General features: G+C 48.1%; 1 protein-coding gene across 5 annotated transcripts in view; it reads left to right on the top strand.

Moving 5' to 3' along the window:
- Positions 1-22798, top strand: part of TPCN1 (two pore segment channel 1) — a 63836-nt gene that overhangs the window by 11479 nt on the left and 29559 nt on the right. For 4 of the 5 annotated variants that reach the window (XR_014251624.1, XM_082416481.1, XM_082416480.1 and 1 more), the window contains exon 3: positions 19382-19509. Coding sequence is in view for 4 of the 5 variants with exons in the window: in XM_082416481.1 (XP_082272607.1) it covers positions 19382-19509 (128 nt within the window). In the remaining variant the exon portion in view is untranslated. Of the gene's footprint in view, positions 1-9927; positions 10660-19381; positions 19510-22798 lie in introns of those variants that run through there. The other variant, XM_082416482.1, reaches the window with a different exon arrangement.

Below are 22798 nucleotides of genomic sequence, written 5' to 3'. Positions count from 1 at the left end.
ATCTCCCGGGATCCCCTTCATCTTTCCTTTCTGTTTATTCCTTGCTTCCTCTGGGTTGCAATTCACCTGATACTCTCTCTTCGGGAGTTCCCTTTGCTCCTTCTTTCTTACCTGCATCCAACTTTACGACTATCTTCTCTTTTTTTTTAAAGATTTATTTTATTATTTATTTATTTATTCATGACTTTGTCAGGTCTTAGTTGCGGCACATGGGCTCTTCGTTGCGACACGCAGGCTCTCTTGTTGAGGCGTGCAAGCTCCGTAGTTGTGGCGCGCGGGCTTAGTTGCCCCGCGGCATGTGGGATCCCAGTTCCCTGACCAGGGATCGAACCCGCGTCCCCTGCATTGGCAGGTGGATTCTTTACCACTGGACCACCAGGGAAGTCCCTCTTCTCTTTTCTTAGCTATTTGATCATGGGACTCTTTTTTTTTTTGGCTTTGACTTTGAGATGTGTAATAAAGATTCAAGTGGGCATTAGAAGTTTAAAAATAAGTAATAGTTTAATAACTAGTCGTCTTCTAATTCTTTTTTTTTCTTGAATCGTTGTCATCTTGTCAACTGAAAAGCTAAGTAGAGTTTTTCAACTGGCCAGCATGGATTTCTTCAGAGCTTAGAACAGCTGTTGCGGAGGTCACAGAAACGTAGCAGATCTAGTTATGGCTCGTGAAGGATTTATGGTCTGGTTGGCAATAAGACAGACGAGTATATGACGTGCTACTTTTGTGGCTTTTATTGTAACCGTGGAAGGATTTAGAGGAGGAGAGAGTAAGGATGGGCAGGGGAGGTGGAAGCGCTTTCCCAAGGAGGTGAAATATTGGGGCAGGAGATGGAGTCAGTCTGCTTGATTTGGGGAGGGAGCACATCAGGAAAGGCTTTAGAGAGATTAAGCTTGATTGTGCTCAGTGTTTAAAGAGCAGACGAACAGGAAGCAGGAAGTGGAAGCTGGAAGTGAAAGCCCATCTCAGGGAAAGGAGCAGGGGAGCAGAGGTGTAGAAGAGTCGGAGTGGACAGGTGCGTGTGGTTGGCGCTTTGACTGGTGGGCGGGGAGGAGAGATTGGATCCAGATCTTGGGGGGTCTCTCCGCCTCCAGGGCCGTGCTGAGGAGTGGGGCTTCATCCTGGGGGTGATGCAGAAGTCCCAGAGTGCCTTAAGCAGGGGAGTGACATGGTCACGTTTCAGGGGAGTGTCTGCAAATTCACTCAGGCTGCCCTGCAAAGAGTGGTTGGAAATGGGTGGCAAGACCAGGTGGCAGGGTGGTGGCCTAGGCACATGATGGGACCTGTTTTGTTCGGCCTGAATGGTATTTTAAGCAGGTATTATGCTTGTTCACAGCATGAGGACTCAGCACCTGCCGTCTCACACACCCCAGCTTCCCACATTTGCTACCTGCCTGGTGCCTGCAGGCATTTGAGTTTGTAGCCCTGGCAGTAAATTCTGATAGGACGGCACTGTGGCAGGAGTTGAGAACACAAAAGACGATGAAGGCTCACCTGAGGGAGTAGATCAGCGTATGGGCAGGTGGAGTTTTGTTTTTTTTTTTTTTGGCTACATGGGGTCTTCGTTGCTGTGCACGGGCTTTCTCTAGTTGCTTTGAGCGGACTTTTATTGCGGTGACTTCTCTTGTTGCGGAGCACGGGCTCTAGGCACGTGGGCTTCAGTAGCTGCGGCACGTGGGCTCAGTAGTTGTGGCTCGCGGGCTCTGGAGTGCAGGCTCAGTGCTTGAGGCTCACGGGCTTATCTGCTCCGCGGCATGTGGGATCTTCCTGGACCAGGGCTCGAACCCATGTCCCCTTCATTGGCAGGCGGATTCTCAACCACTGCGCCACCAGGGAAGTCCCAGGTGGAGTTTTAGGCACAGGTGGGAGTTGGGGATGCTGGGGACAGGACCGAATGCCTGGGCAGAGGGAAAGAGGGGGTACGAGCCTCCCCACGCAGGCCAGAGATGAGAGCGCTGGGGCAGATGGGGTCTGGGGCGTGGTTCAGAGCACATGACGAGTTTGAGTCTAGCCCTGCCATTTGCTGCCGTGGGACCTTGGGTGCTTGACATAACGTCTCTTAGCTTCGGTTTCCTCATCCGTAAAAGGAAACCAATACCAATACTACCTTAGAGGGCTGTCCCAAGGTTGAACCAAGACAGTGTATGCCAAACAGGCACATGGCCTGGCTTATAGCAGAAGGAACACTGGGTGGATGTTAGCCATTTTCATTAGGGGAGGGGTCAGAGCAGGTAGACCTATTTTATGGAGAGCCTGGAATGCTGACAGCATTTTATTTATTATTTTTTTCTTCAAAAAAAATTTTTTTAAATTTTTGGCCGTGCCACGCATCTTGCGGGATCTTAGTTCCCCTACCAGGGCTCAAACCTGGGCCCGTGGCAATGAAAGTGCTGAGTCCTAACTACTGGACCACCAGGGAATTCCCCAGACAGCAGTTTAGAGTTGGTGGAATAACCAGAAAGTGATGTGATGAGAACGTTTCTTCCAGCTGACTTCTTTACAACTCCGGAGGCCGTCTCTATCCACCGTGATAGACCTTAGAGTCCTGCCTTAGAGACCCTGGGGTGGGTCAGTCCTGAATAAGGATGGCATTTTGCTCTGGAGATTGGGAGGTGGGTGGAGAGGAAACTCCCAGCATGTCCTATAGTGGCAGGAGTCAGACTGGGCTTCTTTTTTTAAAAAATTAATTAATTTTATTTTTTATTTATTTTTGGCTGTGTTGGGTCCTTGTTGCTGCACATGGGCTTTCTCTAGTTGCAGCGAGTGGGCTTCTCATTGTGGTGGCTTCTCTTGTTGGGAGCACAGGCTCTAGAGCGCAAGCTCAGTAGTTGTGGCATGCGGGCTCAGTAGTTGTGGCTCATGGGCTCTAGAGCGCAGGCTCAGTAGTTGTGGTGCACGGGCTTAGTTGCTCCGCAGCATGTGGGATCTTCCCAGACCAGGGATCGAACTGGTGTCTGCTCCATTGGCAGATGGATTCTTAACCACTGCGCCACCAGGGAAGTCCCAGACTGGGCATCTTTCTCTCTTTCTTTCTGTCTCTTGAAGCTCAGTGCAGTTCTTGCCTCACCCTAGGCACTCAGGAAACATCTGGACAATATGGAACCGTGAGTCCTTTTGTGAGTTCTCCTGGCTTGGGATATATGTGTAGGAGGGTGTGTCTCAGATTAGTAACGTCAGGAGCTGTATCTGGCAAGGAGAAAGTAATTAGTGAAAGAAAAGCAGAGATTGGAGTGAATATGCTCTGCTGCCAAGCTCTTAGGATCAGAAAGGACCTATTCTCCCGCTTTAAAAAGGCACGGCTTCTAAGTGTATCCAGCAGATAAGTTTCTGCTTTGTTGCAGTGCACTGACACAGCCCTCTAAACAATCCATCCTGCTAGAGAGTTGATAGGAAGTTCTCAATCTGCTCAGCCAGGAAGCGTAGATCTAACTGTCTCTATCCTCTTTCATGATAATTCCCGGATGGCTGGTATTTCCATTCAGTGGAGAAAAGGAGGGTTGAATTCTGTTCTCATAACCACCCTCCGTGGACTGAGGAATTGTCATCTTGGATTACAACTGGGGTGTTTGGATGACAAACTAAAAATATTTTTTTTTTAGATCTCTTTCCCTGTGTATGTTAGCTATAGCACAAGCAAGCGCATGATACGGTAGCAGCATCTTTTTTTTTTTTTTTTTAAAGGCATGATTTAGGGGCTTTGTTTTTCCCTGGAAGACTCAATTATGTTTGGGGAGTCTCCTAGGTGAACGTTTGGTGACTTCAGCCTGCATTTGGAACAACACTGGCAAATATCTCCTGTGAGTGCTCTGTGGGCTCCACCCCTGCACCCTGGCCCAACAGTGAATCCAGGAGCTACAAATCAGAGCGTCCTTTATGCGTAGAAGTCTTCCCCAGAGCCATTCTTGCTACTCTCTCATTGGAGGCAGCAAGCACTATTACAACTGATTGCAGTTGGAAACACTGTGTACAGTCATGTTAACATAAGCGGTTGCTCCTACCAGCCCTTGTGAAGTAACAGTATTTATCCCCATTTTTCAGATGTGCAGTTCGAGGGGTGGGGAGGGAAGTGACCTGCACAGGTGACAGTGGAGCTGTGGGCCTCGTTCATCGTCAGTGTTGGTGGGCTGCTGTGTGCCCAGCACACCCCTGGGGAAGGCAGCTTTGTGGGTCCCTTTTGCTCTTGGATCGCAGACCTGCCACCTCTGTTTTCAGGCCTTGCCCAGAGGGAACATTTCTCCATCCAAGCTCTAGTGGCTTTGAAACTTTCATTAACTTCAGAGTATAGATAAGGAAACCATAAACTCAGACCCGTTCACTTGGTGAGGGTTAGGCCACGTTCTTGGATCAAATGAAAATGAAGACTTTGAATGCCAAGGCCTCTGATCCACCCTCCCAGCCTGGCCCCCATCCACGTGGCAGTGGCCCCAGCACTTTCCAGGCCATGAGAAATTCCACCTCAGTTATACCCCTGGCTGACGGGCCTTCATTCTTTCACTCCCCCTCCCAGAAATCAGAACCAGTAAGCAAAAGTCTTAAACGTAGGGCTGTTCATACCATCTCATTTATTTATTTATTTTTTGGCTGTGCCGTGCGGCGTGCGAGATCTTAGTTCCCCGACCAGGGATTGAACCCGTGCCCCCTGCATTGCGAGCATGGAGCCTTAACCACTGGACTGCCAGGGAAGTCCCGTATCATCTCATTTATTTAACAGTCACATAATCTCCAGTTTTTTTCATTTGAACCACTTTCACTACCAAACCTTCCCGTGGGCTGCCGTCTCTTGTTTCTGATCTATCCCCACTTCATATTTCTTCAGCCGAAGATCTTGTCCTCTGTTTCCACGGAGGCTTCCCTAACCGTCCCTAACCGGTTAGGGTAGCGGCTGCACTTCTGCACCTTCGCATCCTCTGAACACACTGCGTGGAGGCCCTCTTGCTCCCTAGCACCTGCATGTGACAGATTTGATTAATGTCTCATGTGCTGAATCAGAGTTTGCTTTGTGCCTGAGCAGGTGCTATTGTTTTGGGTCCTGATGTGCCTCTTTCTGGGAGCACAGGTTTTTGCAGAGTCACGGACCACATCTTTTCTGCACACACCCAGGGCACTTAATAACAGACTCCCATGAAGTAACATATCTGGGAGTGAGTCACTAGGTTCCCAAAACACCCAGGGTCCCAAGTGACTCTGTTTGTCACAGCTTAACCAGCCCCTGGAACCATCTGGGGTGACCAGGAGACTCGTTCACGTGTGATCAGGTCAGAAATAGTCCGGGCGGGGCCTGGCCCCTGCTTCCCCTAGGAGCAGCCTACTTTGGGGATGTCTTTGGTCTCTGCTTTTGGAGTTCTCCGGGGTCCACACGTCTCATAATTGCCATGTCAGCCTGGGGTGGTGTGGTCCCACCTTCCCTCACATCTGAGCTCGCCCCTCCACCACCCCGCCACTCGTAGGTCACCTCTCCCTCTTGTTAATCTCTCTTTTTGTTAGACTGGGGTTTTATTTATTTGTTTTTTCTTATTCTTTGAGCTCTTGCTGGAAATCAGCTCGGGCAGAGTGACTGTGCTCGGCGCTGGCTAATGGCTTGGAGCCACTCCAGGCTGCCGGATGCGTGGGCTTTCACTTGTGGGTGGTCGTCGACAAGCGTGACGCCTTTTCTCTGTGGCACCCCAGGGTCCCCTCTTCTTGCCGGCTCGGCTGTTCGCACTTGGCTGGCCTGCCTTTTTGTTGTGAATGGCAGTTTTTACTGCGCACCCTGGAGCCTGTCTGGTCACCTCGATGGGGCTCAGACTTTCTCAGCTGCAGAGCCTGCTCAGCCTTCAGGCCAGTTGACCTGTTTGCTTTTGCTGCATGTTTTGTGCTGTTTCCTTTTGGAGCTCAGACACTGTCCCAGGGTGGGCAGGGGCTCCCAAGTCTGGAGACGGGGATAGCTTGGGAGAATCCTCAGGTTGTTAGAAATGTGTGTGTGTCGGGCGAGTGATCATACATGCTGATGATGTAGTGTGTTCTGACATTTCTTCAGAGTCTCTTGGTCTATAGCAAAGGATGGGGTTGAATTTCCAGTGTCATCTCTCAGCAGCTGTGCAAACTTGAAGGAGGAGCTAAGCTTCGGTTTCTCCCTGAGTTTCACTTTCTTCATCTGTAAAACGGGGAGAAGAACATCTCCATTCAGGGTTGACATAAAGATTAAACGGGAAATTCCATATAACATCTCCCGGTACCACCTCAGTAAGTGGAAACTCTAACTAATAGTGAAGTATCATGGTTTCATTTTCAACAAAGTAGCAATGACGCCCTTTCTTGAGCCTCTGAGTAGATAATCTAAGGACTCTCTGGGTTGAGGACTTGAGCTTGCCCTTCCTTTTATTAAATTCTTCCTCTTAAGGAATGTTAGTTGGGTTTTGGATTTTCTTAGGGATGCCGTGGTGGCAAATGGGGGAACCATATGTTAATTTCCTTGACCATCCAGGTGCACTGCAGAGACAATTCAACTGAAGTAGCCCCACCTCCTGCCCACCCTTTAGGATGGCTTTTTGGTTTCCATTGTATTTTTCTTTATTCACAATGCCTCTTTTGCGCTCTCTTCCCCACTCGACAGAAAGGGAACCTTCCTGTAGACTTCCTCCTGACATGTCACTCCCCCAAGGGACCTGTGCCTCCCGGCCATCTCACCCCTTGTTGCTGCTCTTCTGAGTATAGCCACCAGCTCACAGGAGATCCAGATGCCGGGCTGCGGCCAGTGTTCATGGGAGCCGGGTCCAGTCAGTCCCCCAGGCGCTCCCAGGTAGGGGCTAGCGTAGACCTCTGATCAGTAGCCCACCTGGAGAACGAGTCTCATAGCCAGACTTGTTCTTCTGAGCACCACTTATCCGCTGACCCCCTGCAGAGGCCCAGGGAGCGCCAGTGTGCAGTGAAAAATGCCTTTGTCTCCATTTGCTGTTGTACTGCTCCCGTCCCCATCCCTGTGCGTTTCACAATTAGCATCTCCAGTGCTTCCAAGTGAATACAGGACAGATGTTCGCACAGGTGCTGCACTTTTCACTGGGTAAACAGAGTGGAGTTTGCATGTTTTTCTGTGTGTGTGTGTGTGTGTGTGTGTGTGTGTGAAAAGTAGGCCTTTGAGATGGATGTAGTGTTTACAAATGTTTTCTCAAAGCATCCGATGCCCTTTTGCACATGGTTAGGTGCTCAATAAATACTTTGTGATGAGTTATTAGTGGGAATAAAAGCCTTTTGTTTCATAAAAAACCCAGGGGCCTGGGAGCAGGAACTACAATTCCAAGTCAAGCCTGGAAATTCACAGACTAAAGAAGATGGAAATCATTTCCAGCCTCACCAAGAAATTATCTGCCAGCATCTGGCAAACCCCTTCTTCTCTCTGTGCCTTGGCAGAGGGTGGTGGTGGGTTGTGTAGCAGTGGTGAGACATGGTTCTTCACATGCAGGGTGGTCAGGACAGTGAGACAGTGGAGATGACCCCCAGCGGCTCCTGGCGAGTTAACTGCTCTGTAAACATGAGCTCACCATGGCTCCTCCAGGGAAAGGACCTTGCCCTTTTGCCTGTGCAGAATGTAGATGGGATGACGGTATAACCGAGAATGCCCTCCTGGCCTGCGTATTTCCGATTGGCACACCTGGTCCAGCTGCTCTGCTGGTAAAACCCAGCAGCTCAAGTCCAGTCTCCTTAACATGGCTTACAGGCCACCCGCTGCTCCTGCCTCACAAAAGAGTCAGGCTGCTGGGCTCAAACCCCAGCCTGGCCCCTTTCTTGCTCTGTGACCTTGGGCAAATCACTTAGCCTCTCTGGGCCTTAGTTTCCCCTTCTGGAAACTGGAGATATTAATAGTCTCTAGTTCATGGGGCTTTTTATACTTAAAAGAATTAACAAACGTAAAGCACTGAGTGTGAGCTGTTATTCTTGTTCTCATTCCCACACATCAGCCTTATCTCTGGCTTCAGAATTACCGAACCCTCTGCAGTTTCCCAGACATCGCCTGCTATTTGCTTCTCTGTGCTTTATGCATGACCTTCCTGTTTCTGGAATGTACCCCTCACCCCATCCCCATCCCCCTTTTGAACACCTTTTCATCCCTCATCCTTTCAAAGCCAGCACGGACATCGCCCCTGAATCCCTCTCTGCCTCTTTCCTCCAGCCCCCGTGGACGGTAGCTGTCCTCACATCCTTTTCTAGGCTGTTGTAACTAACAAGTGCCTTTAATGCACCAGAATCACATCCCTTCTTTTGCCTCCTGATTGTGAACTCCGTGAGGGCAAAGTTCATGGTTTTACTTTTTCAAATCCAACACCGAACCCAATGCCTGGTATACAGTAGGTGCTGAGTAAATGTCTCCTCAAATGAAACCATATTTGTTTGTATCTAGAAGGTCAGCCTTTTAAAAACTTGCCCCTCCCCTTTTCTCCCCCAAATAACTGCATGATTTATTAAGACTAGAGACTTGCTCTCAAGGTCACATTTGCAACCTCAGGGTGTGAGTTCCCTATGTGGCCAGTTTGAGGGTGGGCCCCTGGGACAGCAGTTGCTACTCTAAATTACCAAGAGATGCTTATTTTCCGGGCCCCTCCCAAGAGTCTGTTGTTTCTGATCTTCACCCCTCCTGACTTTCCGTACATCTCCTCTGTTTATAGCTGCTGCTCTCAACTTTCTACCCAGTTCAAGTCCCTTCCATGGCTGGCCTTGTGTATCTGCAGGGAATCCCTCTGGATTTGGCCACTTACGTCCCTGTCAGCTGGCCAGAAACAGAGTTGGAGGTGGCGCAGGGCGTTATCGCTACTTCCAAACCAGTACTCCTCCTTCTAGAACAGTGCTTGACCCAGTACCGGCCTGGGTGAGCCTTTCATCTTTCCTTTCCTCCTCTGGCTTAAGCCTTTGGCAGGACAGGTTTTGGGCTTGAGGCCAGCGATTCAACTGGGAGGGCTGCGCGCCAGCTCTCGCCTTTGTGGAGGTTAGTCTATCTGCCCGGGGTTCTGCCTGGGTTTACAGCCTTTCCTAACGTGGGTTGATGGCACGGGTCTACCTCCCAGGCCATCTTGCAATCAGTCGTCAGCAGAGAAGTCTCGAGCAGAAGGAAATGTGCGCTCTGCTTTCTTTCGGTGTAGTGTCTTTTGCCTGATTTTTATCTGGGGGCCTTTAAAGAGCCAGCCGGCACAGAAGCAGGGCGGCGACGCCGTGCCTGGAAAACTCATCAGCGTCACTCTGGTTTATTTTCCTCTCCCCTTCAAGCTTTTTCCCATGGAGTGGGGCTCTCAGCGACAGCTGGCAAACGGTTGGGTGATTGCTCGTTGTCATTCTGGTGGGCACTGGTGTCCGGAGGGCCCCAAGTGCTTTGTGGGTATTCGCATTTGTTTCTCAGATGCCCAGGTGCACAGTTGTCACCAGTCCCGGTTAGTGGATGAAGAAACTGAGGCTCTGGGGATCAAGATCGTGAACCAAGGGCTGGGAGGGGCACAGCTGGGAGCGAACTGGGGTGTTCAGGGCTACGTTTTGTCTTGAAGAGGATGTGCGGGATGTGTGTGTGTCTGTGAATGCATAAGGTCGTGTATGTGTAAGAGAATGAAAAGGAGGGAGGGTTGAATGGGGTGGGGTCCTCAGTATAAACCTGCCCAAGAACAGCCACTGCCTTGCAGTCTTTCCGATCAGAACTACCTCCCACGAGGAGCTCATATGCCTTTTATCCAAAGCAACCTCTTGCCCAGGCCCCAGAGGAAGGCCGCAGTGATTTCACCCAGCCCCAGTGGACCCTGCACTCGCTGGATGGGGGGGTGGGTCACAGAAGCCCTCCTCACCTGCCCGATCTCGCCCTCTCCTCCCTGGCTCCGCTTTACAGCCGGCACATGGAAACTGTTTCTGTTTACCCAGTGCCACCAGGATGCGCTGCACGCTGTGCTCCAGCGCACGGAGGTCTCGGATTCCCCACAGGCTCGTTTCAGAGGCTGCATGCAAAGCAGCCAGCTGTGTTGCAGGGAGCGTCTGGGCCCTGTCACGTCAGCTTGGAGGAAGCGTTACCATCTGTGCGAACAGGTCATCCTGTCCTCTGCGTGGGGAACTTCTCTCCTACTTGGAGGCCGTTCTTCTGTTGTTATTGTTGTTCTGTATTCCAGTGCCTGTCAGTTCAGCAGTTTCTTTCTGTTCCTTCTCCTCTATGTTCCCCTCCCTGGGCTGACTGCCAGGAGGCAGGGAGGGCAGTTAAGGGGTTGGTGAGGCATAAATCTTTAGTGGCGAAGGTCGGCGGGCCTGAAAAGGCTGCAGGCTGGTTTCACAGGAGAGTTCTCTGCCCAGGGCACCCGAAGTGCAGAACACAGTGTTTCTCTTTGGGGGTTGGGGTGGGGGGGACTTGCCCCAGAGGCGCCGAATGGGATCTTCCTGGTCGCCAAGAATGTTCCTGCTCAGCTTCCTCTGGCCCTTCTCCTGCGAGCGGAGAAGCTGGTTTGCTGTGGGAGCCAGAAGACTGCCGCTCCCACCCTCCTGCGCTGCTGTGTATCTTTTTTTTCCTCCTTCTTCCCTCCCGTTTCCGGGCCAGCTGCCTCCCAGGAAAGACGTAAATGCAGAGGCGAGGGCCAGCCATCATGTTCCTGGACGAGGCAGCGGAGGGCCAGCTCCCCGACAGCCCCGTCGTGAGGTCATCCCGTCTCCTCCAGCTGGGCCCTTGCGGTACGCCTTGACCTTGCCTTTCCAGCTCGTCTGGAGACACCCACCCTGCTCTGGGCGAGTACGGTGCCGAAGTCAGAGGTCGAACATGTTGATTCTTTTTTTTTTTTTTTTTTTATAAAGATAATCTTTAAAGACTGTTGCTTTTTTTTTTTAAATTTTTATTTATTTATTTGTTTATTTATGGCTGTGTCGGGTCTTCGTTTCTGTGTGAGGGCTTTCTCCAGTTGCGGCAAGCGGGGGCCACTCTTCATTGCGGTGCGCGGGCCTCTCACTGTCGCGGCCTCTCCTGTTGCGGAGCACAGGCTCCAGACGCGCAGGCTCAGCAATTGTGGCTCACGGGCCTAGTTGCTCCGCGGCATGTGGGATCTTCCCAGACCAGGGCTCGAACCCGTGTCCCCTGCACTGGCAGGCAGACTCCCACCACTGCGCCACCAGGGAAGCCCCGAACATGTTGATTCTTACGTGGTCTCTGACAACCGCTGGTGTGAGGGCTGGTCCCTGATCGCAGGAGGGGGCTGGACCTGGGGTGCTGTGTGAGAGCCCTCCAGACCACCTTGTTGTCCAGACTCCCTGTGCAGGGGATGCCCTGAAAGTTGCATCATCAACTTTTACCTGGAGACCAGTGGGCCGCTGTTTCTCCCAGCAAGTGCAGATTTGGCCCAGGTGGGTAGGAGTGGGCCAGTGGCTTACTGTCTTTGATTTGTGTCACAGCTGTGCACCAGCAATTACACAGTGGCAGACAGTGGGCGTCACGCCACTGTCCACATTACTCTAGTGAGGGATGAGTGACCATTGTTTGTGGTGGGGAAAGCTCTAGACGGGGAGCCAGGAGGCCCGGGTGCTAGAGCTGGCTCTCTCATGGATCAGCCCTGTTACACAGGCGCACCTCCCCTCCCTGGCCTCAGTTTCCCATCTCTAAGGGACGGGCATTCAATTAAGTGGTCTCTGTGATCCATTCCAGACCTGACCATCATCCTTTCTAAGACCCCAGACCTGACACTCATCGTTTCTAAGATGAGCAGCAGAAAGTACTCAAGTCCACGCAGGGAAGCCCCATAGCCCATAGAGCACGCTGAACCCTGCTCTGTGGTTTAGCGTGGGGACTCTCAGCACAGAACCTGCTGACCTTCTAAATGTGTGAGACCTGGGCAAGTTCACAGATCTCTCTGGGCTTCCATTGCCTCATCTGTAAAATGGGCACAATAATGGTCGCTACCTCACAGGGTTATTGTGAGTGTGAAATTTATAGAAATATATAAATTTATATAAATACATAAATAAATATATGGTGCTGAGAATAGCCTGGCACACAGAATGTGCCCTGTAAGTGTGCTTGTTATTTCAGCAGAAGCTGAGGTTTGGGCTACATAGATTTGTGGGGCTGAGGTTAATTAGGGTTGGGGAGGGACGTGTGTGCTAAAAAAGACCCTGTCACCCTCTCGGTGCAGCGAGGCAGTGTTGGTGGAAGGCTTCTGGTAACCAGCAGCATCCAAGCGGCTGGGCTCTGCACCAGTTGTGGCATGGCTGGCCCCATGGGTGGTTCATGAGTTGGGAGTCATTTTTAAAGCCATCTGCACCCCCTTGCCTGTCCCCCTCACCGTCTTTATGTATCTGTAAATTCATAGATGCTGTGAATCGCAAAGGCAGCTGGTCCAACTCGCCACTTGCTGGGGGAACCTCCCTCTGTTGAAGCCTCCTCTTGAGGCCCCGTGTTGATGGCATACGTGCTGCCTCGGCAGACAGGTGCCCCCAGAGGGCAGGGACTACCCAGGTACCTCCAGTCCCCACCCAGCGCCCCCAGCACCTAGGAGCTGCACTCCGCCCCTGGGGATGCCCATCAAACAAGCAAGTAGAACAACGCCATTCATTGTTGGTTTTAAAATATTTTTATTAAGAATTATTTCTAACTTACAGATCACATGAGGAATAAAATGACAAGTACATATGTACCCAGCTCCACCAGAGCTTAGTGCTTACTTAATTTTAATAAATCAGACATGACAGAGTTAAAGCCCCCTCTGCCCAGTGCATTTGGGGGGCAGCTCTTTTTTTTTTTAAGATTTTGTTTTCGATGTGGACCATTTTTAAAGTTTTTATTGCATTTGTTACAATATTGCTTCTGTTTTATGTTTTTGGTTTTTTTTGCCCACGAGGCATGTGGGGTCTTAGCTCCCCGACCAGGGATTGAATCTGCACCCCCTGCATTGGAAGGTGAAGTGTTAACCACCGGACCGACCGCCAGGGAAGTCCCAGGGGCAGCTCTTGTAGTTAGAAAAGCCTTCCTGGGATCTGGCGGAAATGCCCGTCCTGTGACATCTCCTCCCAAGTCCTTGTTCTGCCCTTTGTAGCCTCACAACATGTCTCCTCACACCTGCCAGCCACCAAGTGTGATCTGTGACTAGAGAGCATACATTTTGTCTCTGTGATGCTCGCTGTTGCGTGAGGGCCCCGGCATCCTAGTGCTCGGCAGTCACCAGCTGCCCTCTGAAGATCTCTACCTGTCTGTTAGGAGTTTGGGAAGGAACAGGAAATGGAGAGAGATGCAGCGGGAGCCAGATCCTGAAGACCCTTGCTGAGTCTGAGTCTTTCCCAAGGGCGAGCCATTGAAAGATTATTAAGCAGCTGAGGGATACGATCAGATTTATGCTTTACCGACTTCATCCTGCAACAAGACTCCCCGGCGGTCAGGTGGCCGGGAAAGGCCCAGGCAGCGAGAACCAGCCTGAAGGCTGTTGCTGACTTTTAGGTGAAAGGCAGGAGGCTCCAGTGAACGTGGGGAGTGGAGATGGATTAGAGAGAGGAGACCCTCCCAGACCTGGCGACTTATAGGCCATGAGGGGTGGGGGAAGAAAGGTGATGTCAAAGATTTCCAGCCGTGAGGGCTGTCCTCCCAAGGCAGCCGGAAGGCTGGTCTGTCTCCCTGTCCCAGTGGTCCTTGTGGATTTCAGAGACTCGATGGAATTGTTGTTTGTGCATCAGGGGAGAAGACTGTCACCCAAACCAGGGCCCTTCAAGATACCAAGGGTCACCTGCTCCCAGGCAAAAGCCATTGGTGTGAGTGTGTGAATGAAGTGGAAGTGGCAAGGACTGGCCTGCACTGTGGGATGCTGTAGCGTTCCCACACCGCCCCCCCCAACCATCACAGTGGTGTGTGGTGTAAGTGATGGGGGCAAAGGGGAGAAGTTGAGGAGGACCACGTGCCTTCTCCCCACCAGGATGGGCCCGGGCGGGAGGCAGAAGCTGGATCAATTTGCTGAGACCCCTGCACGAGAAGAAGGGCTCGGAAGGCTCACACGGGGGTCTCCAAGGCAGGGGCTCCTGCAGATGCTTATGTCTAGCACGGGCTGGGAAAATGCCACTAATGTCCGCTGCCATCTGTGCCAGCCTGTCGCTGCCCACCCCGCACCAGCACCGCTATTTATTCGACCTAGGACTGCTGTGTCCCGGGCGCTGGCTCCTGCCGTGCTGTGCAAAGGTCGTGCAGGACAGGCGCAGGCGCACAAGCTCCCAGCTCCATCCAGATGCCGGCAGGCATCTTTCTCCTACTTGGGAGTCACGTTTTGGCTCCTGCTTCCCTGGTGCATGTGAGCGGGTGGAGGAAGGTGGTTTGACCTTCTCCTGTCTCTGCCTAGGGCTTAGTTCTTTCCGAAATGGGCGCTGGGATCAGAGTTGGGGAATGTTGGCATTGGTAGAGCAGGACCAGAATGATCAAGGGCTGATTGCAGCCAGATGTCCTGCCTTCTACCTGTTACGCCATTTGAGGGATGGAACCACTGCTGTATTTTTAATCCTTTCAGCACTACCTTGTCCTCCTTTTTGGGTTTCCAATCCTTGAGAGGCATGCAGCCTACCAATTAGAAGCTAACCAGCCTAGTTTGGTATCCAAGCCCTTCTCCTCGCTGGCTGCGTGACCTCAGGAAGGTACTTAACCCTTCTGCACCTTAATCTCCTCAAGTCTGAAGTGGGAATAATAATTTACCTTCTTCATAGGATTGCTATGAGAATTAAATAGCTTGATTGGTAGAAAGTACTCAGGTATGTATCAGTTATCTATTGCTATATAACAAACCACCTCCAAACACAGCACCTTAAGACGAAAATGTCATTTATTCTGCTCATGAATCTGCAATTTGGGCAGGGCTTGGGGGAGGGGCAGCTTCTCTGCTCCACAGTGACTGGGGCTGGGGGATCTGTTTTTGAGATGACTTATTCAACTGACCAGCAAGTTGGTGCTGGCTGCCGCCTGGCAGCTCAGCTGGCCTGTGGACTGGGTGCCTTGATGCTCCTCCGTGGGCCTCTCTCACAACGTGGTGGCTACGTTCCCAGAGCAAGAGACCCGAGAGAAAAAGGTGGAAGCATTTTTACGACTTAGCTTTGGAAGTCATAAGCATTACTTCCTCTATCCTCTGTTGGTCAAGACAGTCACAAAGCCTCACCTGGTTTCAAGAGGAGGAGACATAGTCTCTACCTCTTTGTAGGGAGGTGGCAGGTTCTAGAAGAGCATGTAGTATGAAGGATAATGCTGTGGCTATCTTTGGGAAAAAAAATCTGCCACAGAACAGATTTTGACACGTAATAAGCCATCCATAAGTATTTGCTACCACTAGTTTAAAACCATTCTCTGCTGTCCTTCACCCCAGACTTCTCTTTCTTAGAGGGTGGGAGTATGGCATAGTGGTTAAATGCAGCTGCTCTGGAGCGGCGCTGCCTGGGGTTAAATCCTGGCTCAGCCCTTTGCAGCTGTGTGACCTTGGGCAAGTTGTTAACCTCCCTGTACAGTAGGATTTATGCTAGTGTGTACCTCATGGGATGGTGAGGATTACGTGAGTTAATCAGCATGGAGCACTTAGCACAGAGCAAGTAGTGTTAACTCATTAGTTTTCTTATATCCTTCATTGGTGCAGCCCCTTCCAGAAAGACTGTCCTAGTTACACATGCTAGCGATGGAGCTCAATCCAGAGTAGGTTTGTGAACTGGAAGTCCCTTCGCTTCCAGACACACAAAGTTGGGAGGGGAGAAAAAGAACTATACTGTTGTAAGAGTCTTTTTTTTTTTTTTTAATGCTTTATTTATTTTTGGCTGCGTTGGGTCTTGGTTGCAGTGCGCGGGCTTTCTCTAGTTGTGGCGAGCGGGGGCTACTCTTCGTTGCGGTGCGCGGGCTTCTCATCACGGTGGCTTCTCTTGTCGCGAAGCACGGGCTCTAGGCACACGGGCTTAGTTCCCCCGCGGCATGTGGGATCTTCCCGGACCAGGGATTGAACCTGTGTCCCGTGCATTGGCAGGCGGAATCTAAACCACTGCGCCACCAGGGAAGTCCTGTAAGAGTCTTATACTAGACATGAAGTGGTCTCTTGAAGGTAGACGTGATAAATTTAAAATGTATACCATAAACCCCAGAGCAACCTGGGGTTTTGTTGAATAACAAAAGAAAGCATTGTAGCTAATAAGCCAACAAGGAGATAAAATGGAACCATAAAAAAATATACAGTCATCCAAAAGATGGCAGAAAACGAGAACAAAGAACAGGTGGGACAAATATGGGATGAATTGCAAGATGATATATTTAAGCCTAATCATATTAGTAATTACTTAATTGTAAATAATGTAAATACTCCAATTAAAAGGCAGAGTTTTTCAGATTGGGAGAAAGGAGCAAGACCAAACTCTATGCTGCCTACAGGAAACAAAGTTTAAATATAAAGACACAAAGAGGGAACTCCCTGGTGGTGCAGTGGATAAGTCTCCGTTCTCCCAATGCAGGGGGCCTGGGTTCTATCCCTGGTTAGGGAACTAGATCCCACATGCATGCCGCAACTAAGAGTTTGCATGCCACAACTAAGGAGCACACCTGCTGCAACTAAGACCTGGTGCAACCAAAAAAAAAAAAGACACAAAGAGATTAAAAGAATGGAAAAAGCTACACTAATCACTAATTCAAAGAAATAATCAAAACTGGAGTAGACATATTAATCTGAGATAAATATTTGTATATTTATGTAAACTCTCAAAATTCAAAAAGAAGAAAATAACCTAATAAATAAGCAGATAAACTACTGAAGTCCGTGCGCCTAGAGCCCGTGCTCCACAACAAGAAGCCACCGCAATGAGAAGCCTGTGCACCGCAACGAAGAGTAGCCCCTGCTCGCCGCAACTAGAGAAAGCCCACACACAGCAACGAAGACTCAACACAGCCATAAATAAATAAATAAATATATAAATAAATAATTTTTTAAAATTTTTTAAAAAATAAAATAAAAACCTTCCCCAAAAAAAGGAAAAAAAGAGAAAAAGGTAAAAGAAAGTTTTGGAGACACTTCAGTTAAGTTGTACAAATGGCAAATAAAGATATGGAAAGATGCTCAACATTATTAGTCACTAAGGAAGCACAAAGTAAAAGCATTGGAATTAAAACAATGCAGTACCATCACAACCTTTTAGAACAGTTGACTAAAAAAACTGAGCATGTCAATTGTTGGTGAGGATGTGGAGGACCTGGAACTCTCATTCACTGCTAGTGGGAATGTAGAATGGTACAATCATTTTGGAAAACAGTTTGGTAGTTTTGTAAAAAGTTAAATGTATGATCTAGCTATTTCAGCCCTAGGTATTTACCCCAAAGAAATGAAAGCCTATGTCCATACCATACCCTGTACATGAATGTTCATAGCAGCTTCATTTGAAATAGCGAAACCCTGGCCACAGTCTAAATGTGAATGGATAAACTGTGGTACATCCATGCAATGGAATACTACTCAGCAATAAAACAGAATGGACTACTGATACACCATATAACATGGAAGAATTTAAAAATAATTATGCCGAGTGAAAGAAACCAAACAAAAAAAGTACATACTGTGATGCTGTTTACCTAAAATTCTAAGAGATGCAGGTTCGTCTGATAGTGACAGAAAGCAGATCAGCGGTTGCCTGAGGATGGATGGATGGGGAGGAGGGCTTGAAAGGGTGACAGATACATTACCTTGATTGTATTTAGTAATGGTTTCACTAGTGTGTATGCATGTCAACGCATATCAAATTGAATACTTTAAGTATGTGCAGTTTATTGTGTGTCAAATATATCTCAGTAAAAGTATTTAAAAATCGGTAGAGAAGAGCTTCGCAGAGGGCAGACCTGACTGCCCTTGCTTAGCAGTTCAAAGTCAGAAGGACCGGTTGTGACCCAACAGCCCTTTGAACCCTGCCAGTTTCCTCCGCTTTCCTGTTTGGTTGAGAGCTTTACACATCTGCTCCCTGCCACTGTGCATGACAAATGTTTGATTCTTTATCCTCCCATAGGTGGGTCATTCGGAATGTGGGTTAGGGGAACCAAATTCTCATCCTAGATTCTCTTCTTCCCAATAAATTTAAAAAGCTGAGAGTCATTTCTCGGTGCCATTGCATACGTCAGTGGAGACACCTGAGTGTTATGACGAGCCCAACTCAAACAGGCTTAAGTGTAAAAGGATATTTGTGGGCTCAGACTTCAGAAACGCTACGAGGTAGATTTTGGGCACAGCTTGATCCCAGGGATGTGACTCGGGCAGGTTTTCCCCAGGTCGTGGCAGAGGCAGCCGCCAGCAGCAACAGGGAAAGAGCCCCTCCTTTCTAACTGGTCCAGGAAAAGTTCCAAGTTCAGGCCTCATTGGCCGGGCTTGGGTCAGCACCGCTGCCTGAACCAATGCCTGTCCTGGGGGGATGAGGGGATCTCATTGCACTGGATCATCTGCCTGGGAGCCAGGGGTGGAGTTGGCCAGAGCCAAAGACTATGGACAGAAGGTAGGGAGAGGATGTTCTTCAAAAGCAGGTGGGGCTGTGTTACTGGAAGAAAAGGGCATGGATGTCAGCAGGGAAAAGCCACAGAGGACACTGCACCAGGGAAAAAATCCAATTGTTTTTATTTTTTTTGACAAGGTAGTATATTAACACGCTTCCAAAAGTCAAAAGTAATCAAAAAGATCACTCTCTCTGAGTGACTTATACACTGTTCCCTACATCCGTTGTAGGCAGTCAATTTCATCGAGTTCTAATTTGTTCTTCCTGTTTCTTTTGTTAAGTAGATATCTCTGTGTTTTCTCCCTTTCTTACACAAAAGATAGCATACAGCATGTGCTTCTTTTGTACTTGCTTTTTTCACTTAACAAGAGAAGGAAAAACTTTTTAAAATTGAGGTATGGTTGATGTACAATATTATATAAGTTTCAGGTGTATAACATAGTGATACACAATTTTTAAAGGTTATGCTTCACTTATAGTTATTATAAAATATTCCTCTGCTGCACAATATACCCCTGTAGCTTATTTATTTTATACATAGTAGTTTGTATCTCTTAATCCCTATCCTATCTTGCCCCTCCCCCCTCCCTCTCCCCACTAGTAACCACTAGTTTGTTCTTTATTTCTGAGTCTGCTTTTTTTGTTTATATTCAATAGTTTGTCTTATTTTTTAGATTCCACGTATAAGTGATATCATACAGTATTTGTCTTTCTCTGTCTGACTTATTTCACTAAGCATAATACCCTTCGTGTCCATCCATGTAAGAAAAACATTTTTAACTAGGCATACTAATTCTTGCTGTCATTAGAACACGGGACGGTGCGTTGACTTACAGTTAATAGGATATGTGTGTGAGCATACGAGGTGACTGCCATCCTTTTCTCCTGGTGAATGGTGTCTTTATTCTCTTAAGCCTGGGTTGTAAGTGAATCTCCTCTTGCAATGCAGATGGAGGCAAATATGCCGTCCAGGACTCCTGCACCCCCAGTCTGAGCTCAGGGGGCGAGAGTTCCCCCTCCAGCCTCACTGGACACAACTGGGAGATGAATTATCAAGAGGCAGCAATCTACCTCCAGGTGAGTATCTTCCGGTCAGGACCTGGCCATTCTTGGCCCCTGTTGGTGGAGTAGGATAGCCGGGGTTCTGTTGGGTGCCCAGCAACTCAGTTCTGGCTTAGTGCTACGTGTGTGAGCTTCTCATCTCCTAAGATCAGGCTGGGAGAGCCAACCTGATTGCGCCCACACGGAAGAGTGATGTGAACGGGCTTGTTCTCGGGACCCCCAGTTTGTGGCTCTGCCTGCCCCCAAGGTTCCCCAAATCTGTCCACTTGGCCTCCCCTGCCCCTCTCCCTCTTCTCAGAGGCACATTGAGAGGCCGGTTCTCGGGAGGGAATTCTTTTATCTACTTAATACTGCTGACTTAGTGTGGGGAATCTAGAGATCTTTATTCCCTTCCTGTTTAACTTGCTGCTGCTCTCATGTTTGCTATTTCATGCTTGGTTTTTGGTTTTTTTTTTTTAAAGAAAAAGAATACTTTTTAATAAAAGTCATGCCTGCTCATTACAATAAGTTTCGGTACAAAGGCGATGTGAAAAAAAATTCACCTAACTCAGTCACTGACAACATTATTTAAGAATAATACATAGGTTTCATGTGTCTTCTAAAATAATTTTAAAGTCCTGTGGTAGCTACAGTTGTACAGTCTGCTTTTTTTTTTCCCTAGCATGTGGCATAAGCTTTTTTCTCATGTTACAACTCTTGTAAACAAATTTTAAAGTCTTTATAATTCTACCTGGTAAGTGCGTCCTAATTTACTTAACTATCCTGATAAGGTTGGATATTTTCTCTTTTTATATTTCCCTTATTATGTATTACCCTTATTATGCATTTCCTTATTATAAATTATAATCCGAGGACAATCTATGCCTACGGCTATTTCTTTTTCTCTTTAATATCTAGGATTATTTTATTAGGAAAGACTCCCAAGAAGTGGAATCAGTGGGTAGAAGGAATCAACCTTTTTAATGCCCTTGTTATATAGTATCGAATACTCTCCAAAGGGGATATTGCCTATTAACTTCCAGTCTGACTGTCTATGGCATTTTCACCTTAATCTTGCCATTTTTGTCGTTATAAGATTTCAGCTTCAGCTGTGCATTGAATAAGGGTTTGGGTGAGGAAATGGAATTTTTCTTAAATTCAGTTGAATGATCGTTTTCCCCTAATCTTTTTTTCTTTGAAGCAGCTCTCCCTTGTATTTGCTTTGCTATTTTTTAAAAAGATTTAATGAAATTCAGATACTTATTTGATAGTTGTTCGGGTGTCTGTGTGTTTCTCGCATTTTATGGCTGTACTCCTCAAGAAATGTATTTTGATTCAGGTTAAGGCAATAGAAATGTTTTAGGGAAATTTTAGGAAGCTTGGGCATGCCAGTTGATGTGGCAGGGTCCCCCTGTGCACTGTCACCTTCTCCAAAGTTGAATAGGTGCTAGACAAGAGGGTGGGATGGGTCGGAATATGCAATTAGAATAGCTGCTTGGTAATTCCTTCTTTCCTTAAGCAGGTGAGAACATTAGTAATAAAAGTGGCTATCATCAAAAAGTCTACAAATAATAAATGCTGCAGAGGGTGTGGAGAAAAGGGAACCCTCCTACACTGTTGGTGGGAACGTAAATTGATGCAGCCACTATGGAAAATAGTGTGGAGGTTTCCAAAAAGAACTAAAAATAGAGCTACAATATGGTCCAGCAGTCCCACTCCTGGGTATATATCCAGAAAAGACAAAAACCCTAATTTGAAAAGATACATGCACCCTGATGTTCATAGCAGCATTATTTACAATAGCCAAGACATGGAAACAACCCAAGTACCCGTCAGCAGACAATTGGTTTAAGATGTGGTGTATATATACACTGTAGAATGTTACTCAGACATAAAAAAGAATGAAATGTTGCCATTTGCAGCAGCATGGATGGACCTAGAGAATATTATACTAAGTGAAGTAAGTCAGACAGAGAAAGACAAATATTATATGATATCACTTATATGTGGAATTTAAAAAGTAATGCAAATGGAGCTTCCCTGGCAGTCCAGTGGTTAAGACTCCCTGCTTCCACTGCAGGGGCCACGGGTTCAACCCCTGGTTGGGGAACTAAGATCCCACATGCTGCGTGGTACGGCAAAAAAAAACAACCCCCCCCCCCAAAAACGCAAACGAATTATATATAGTTTAACTGGGTACTTGCTGATCTTTGTAACAACCCTACCAAGCAGTTTAATCATCTCCCAGTTCATACACCTGAGACTCCCAGGGGCTAAATGAGTCCAAAGCCATCCAGCTAGTAAATTACCAAGGTTGGATTTAAACCGTGTCCATCCAGCCTCCAAATGATGTTCTTTCTTCTCTACGTGGTTGCCTCATTTCTGTACCTGACCCCATGTATTCACTTGAAAATGGGCCATGTCTTTGTGCGAAAAGAGGTTACAGAACAGAAGGTATCATGTGATGATTTTTATATATAAATTATATAGTTTTATATAATGTGTGTCTGTATCTGTGCACATATACCCATTCACATCTGTAAAGTTATTTATCTAAATATTAAAGGTGATGATTATTATTATTGTTTTTTAAAGGTGATTATTTTTGGCTGATGGAATTTTTACTACCTTATAATTCTGTGTATTATTTGAATTATTTTACAAAAAATGCATCGTTTTGTAAAATTAAAACTAAAAGCAAAACTCGGATCCCCATGGACGGTAGTTCGTGGCTGTTTCTGGAGGATGGCTTTCGCGGGTGTCTGGTGGTTGTTTTCGTGCTTGCAGGGGAGCTGCAGCACGGCCCCTGAAGCAGGTTGCTGGTGTGCTTGGGTAATTGGCCGCTCGCTGCTTTGAGGCTATCTGGTGCCTGCGGTTTCCTCTCTTCCCAGATTTTACCTGTTAACTCACCCTCAGGAGCTGTGTGCTCGGTGCTCCTGTTGCCTCCAAGACAGTCCTAGTTTTCTGTGTGGACTTCTGCCCCAGGGAGCAGAAAGCAAAGACCTGGAAGTCACATACAACTGGCCTGCCTTCTTATTTTTCCTAATCATGAATCTTCTAGCTCGTGATCAGCAGCTAGGAAACAAGGCCAGTGTCTGGGTCAGAATCCAGTGACTCGGGTCGTATTTCACTCCATCCTTGCTCGGGGAGGCCCCATCCTCCATCTCCTCTGTGGCAATTTCAAGTCCTAGCCGTCAGATCCGAGTCCCCCATGTTAGTGGTTTCCTCTAGCCAGACCTTCATCCCTGGCTACTTGTTGGAAGAAATTACCCAAGAATTGCATTTTTTTAGAAATCCAAACCAGAAGCTTCCCAGGCCATGTGTG

The sequence above is a fragment of the Balaenoptera physalus genome (genome assembly GCF_965194825.1).
Source record: "Balaenoptera physalus genome assembly, chromosome: 12".
Lineage (NCBI taxonomy): Eukaryota > Metazoa > Chordata > Mammalia > Artiodactyla > Balaenopteridae > Balaenoptera > Balaenoptera physalus.
The sequence above is the reverse complement of the archived record's forward strand: the minus strand, read 5'-3'. Positions and strand labels throughout refer to the sequence as shown.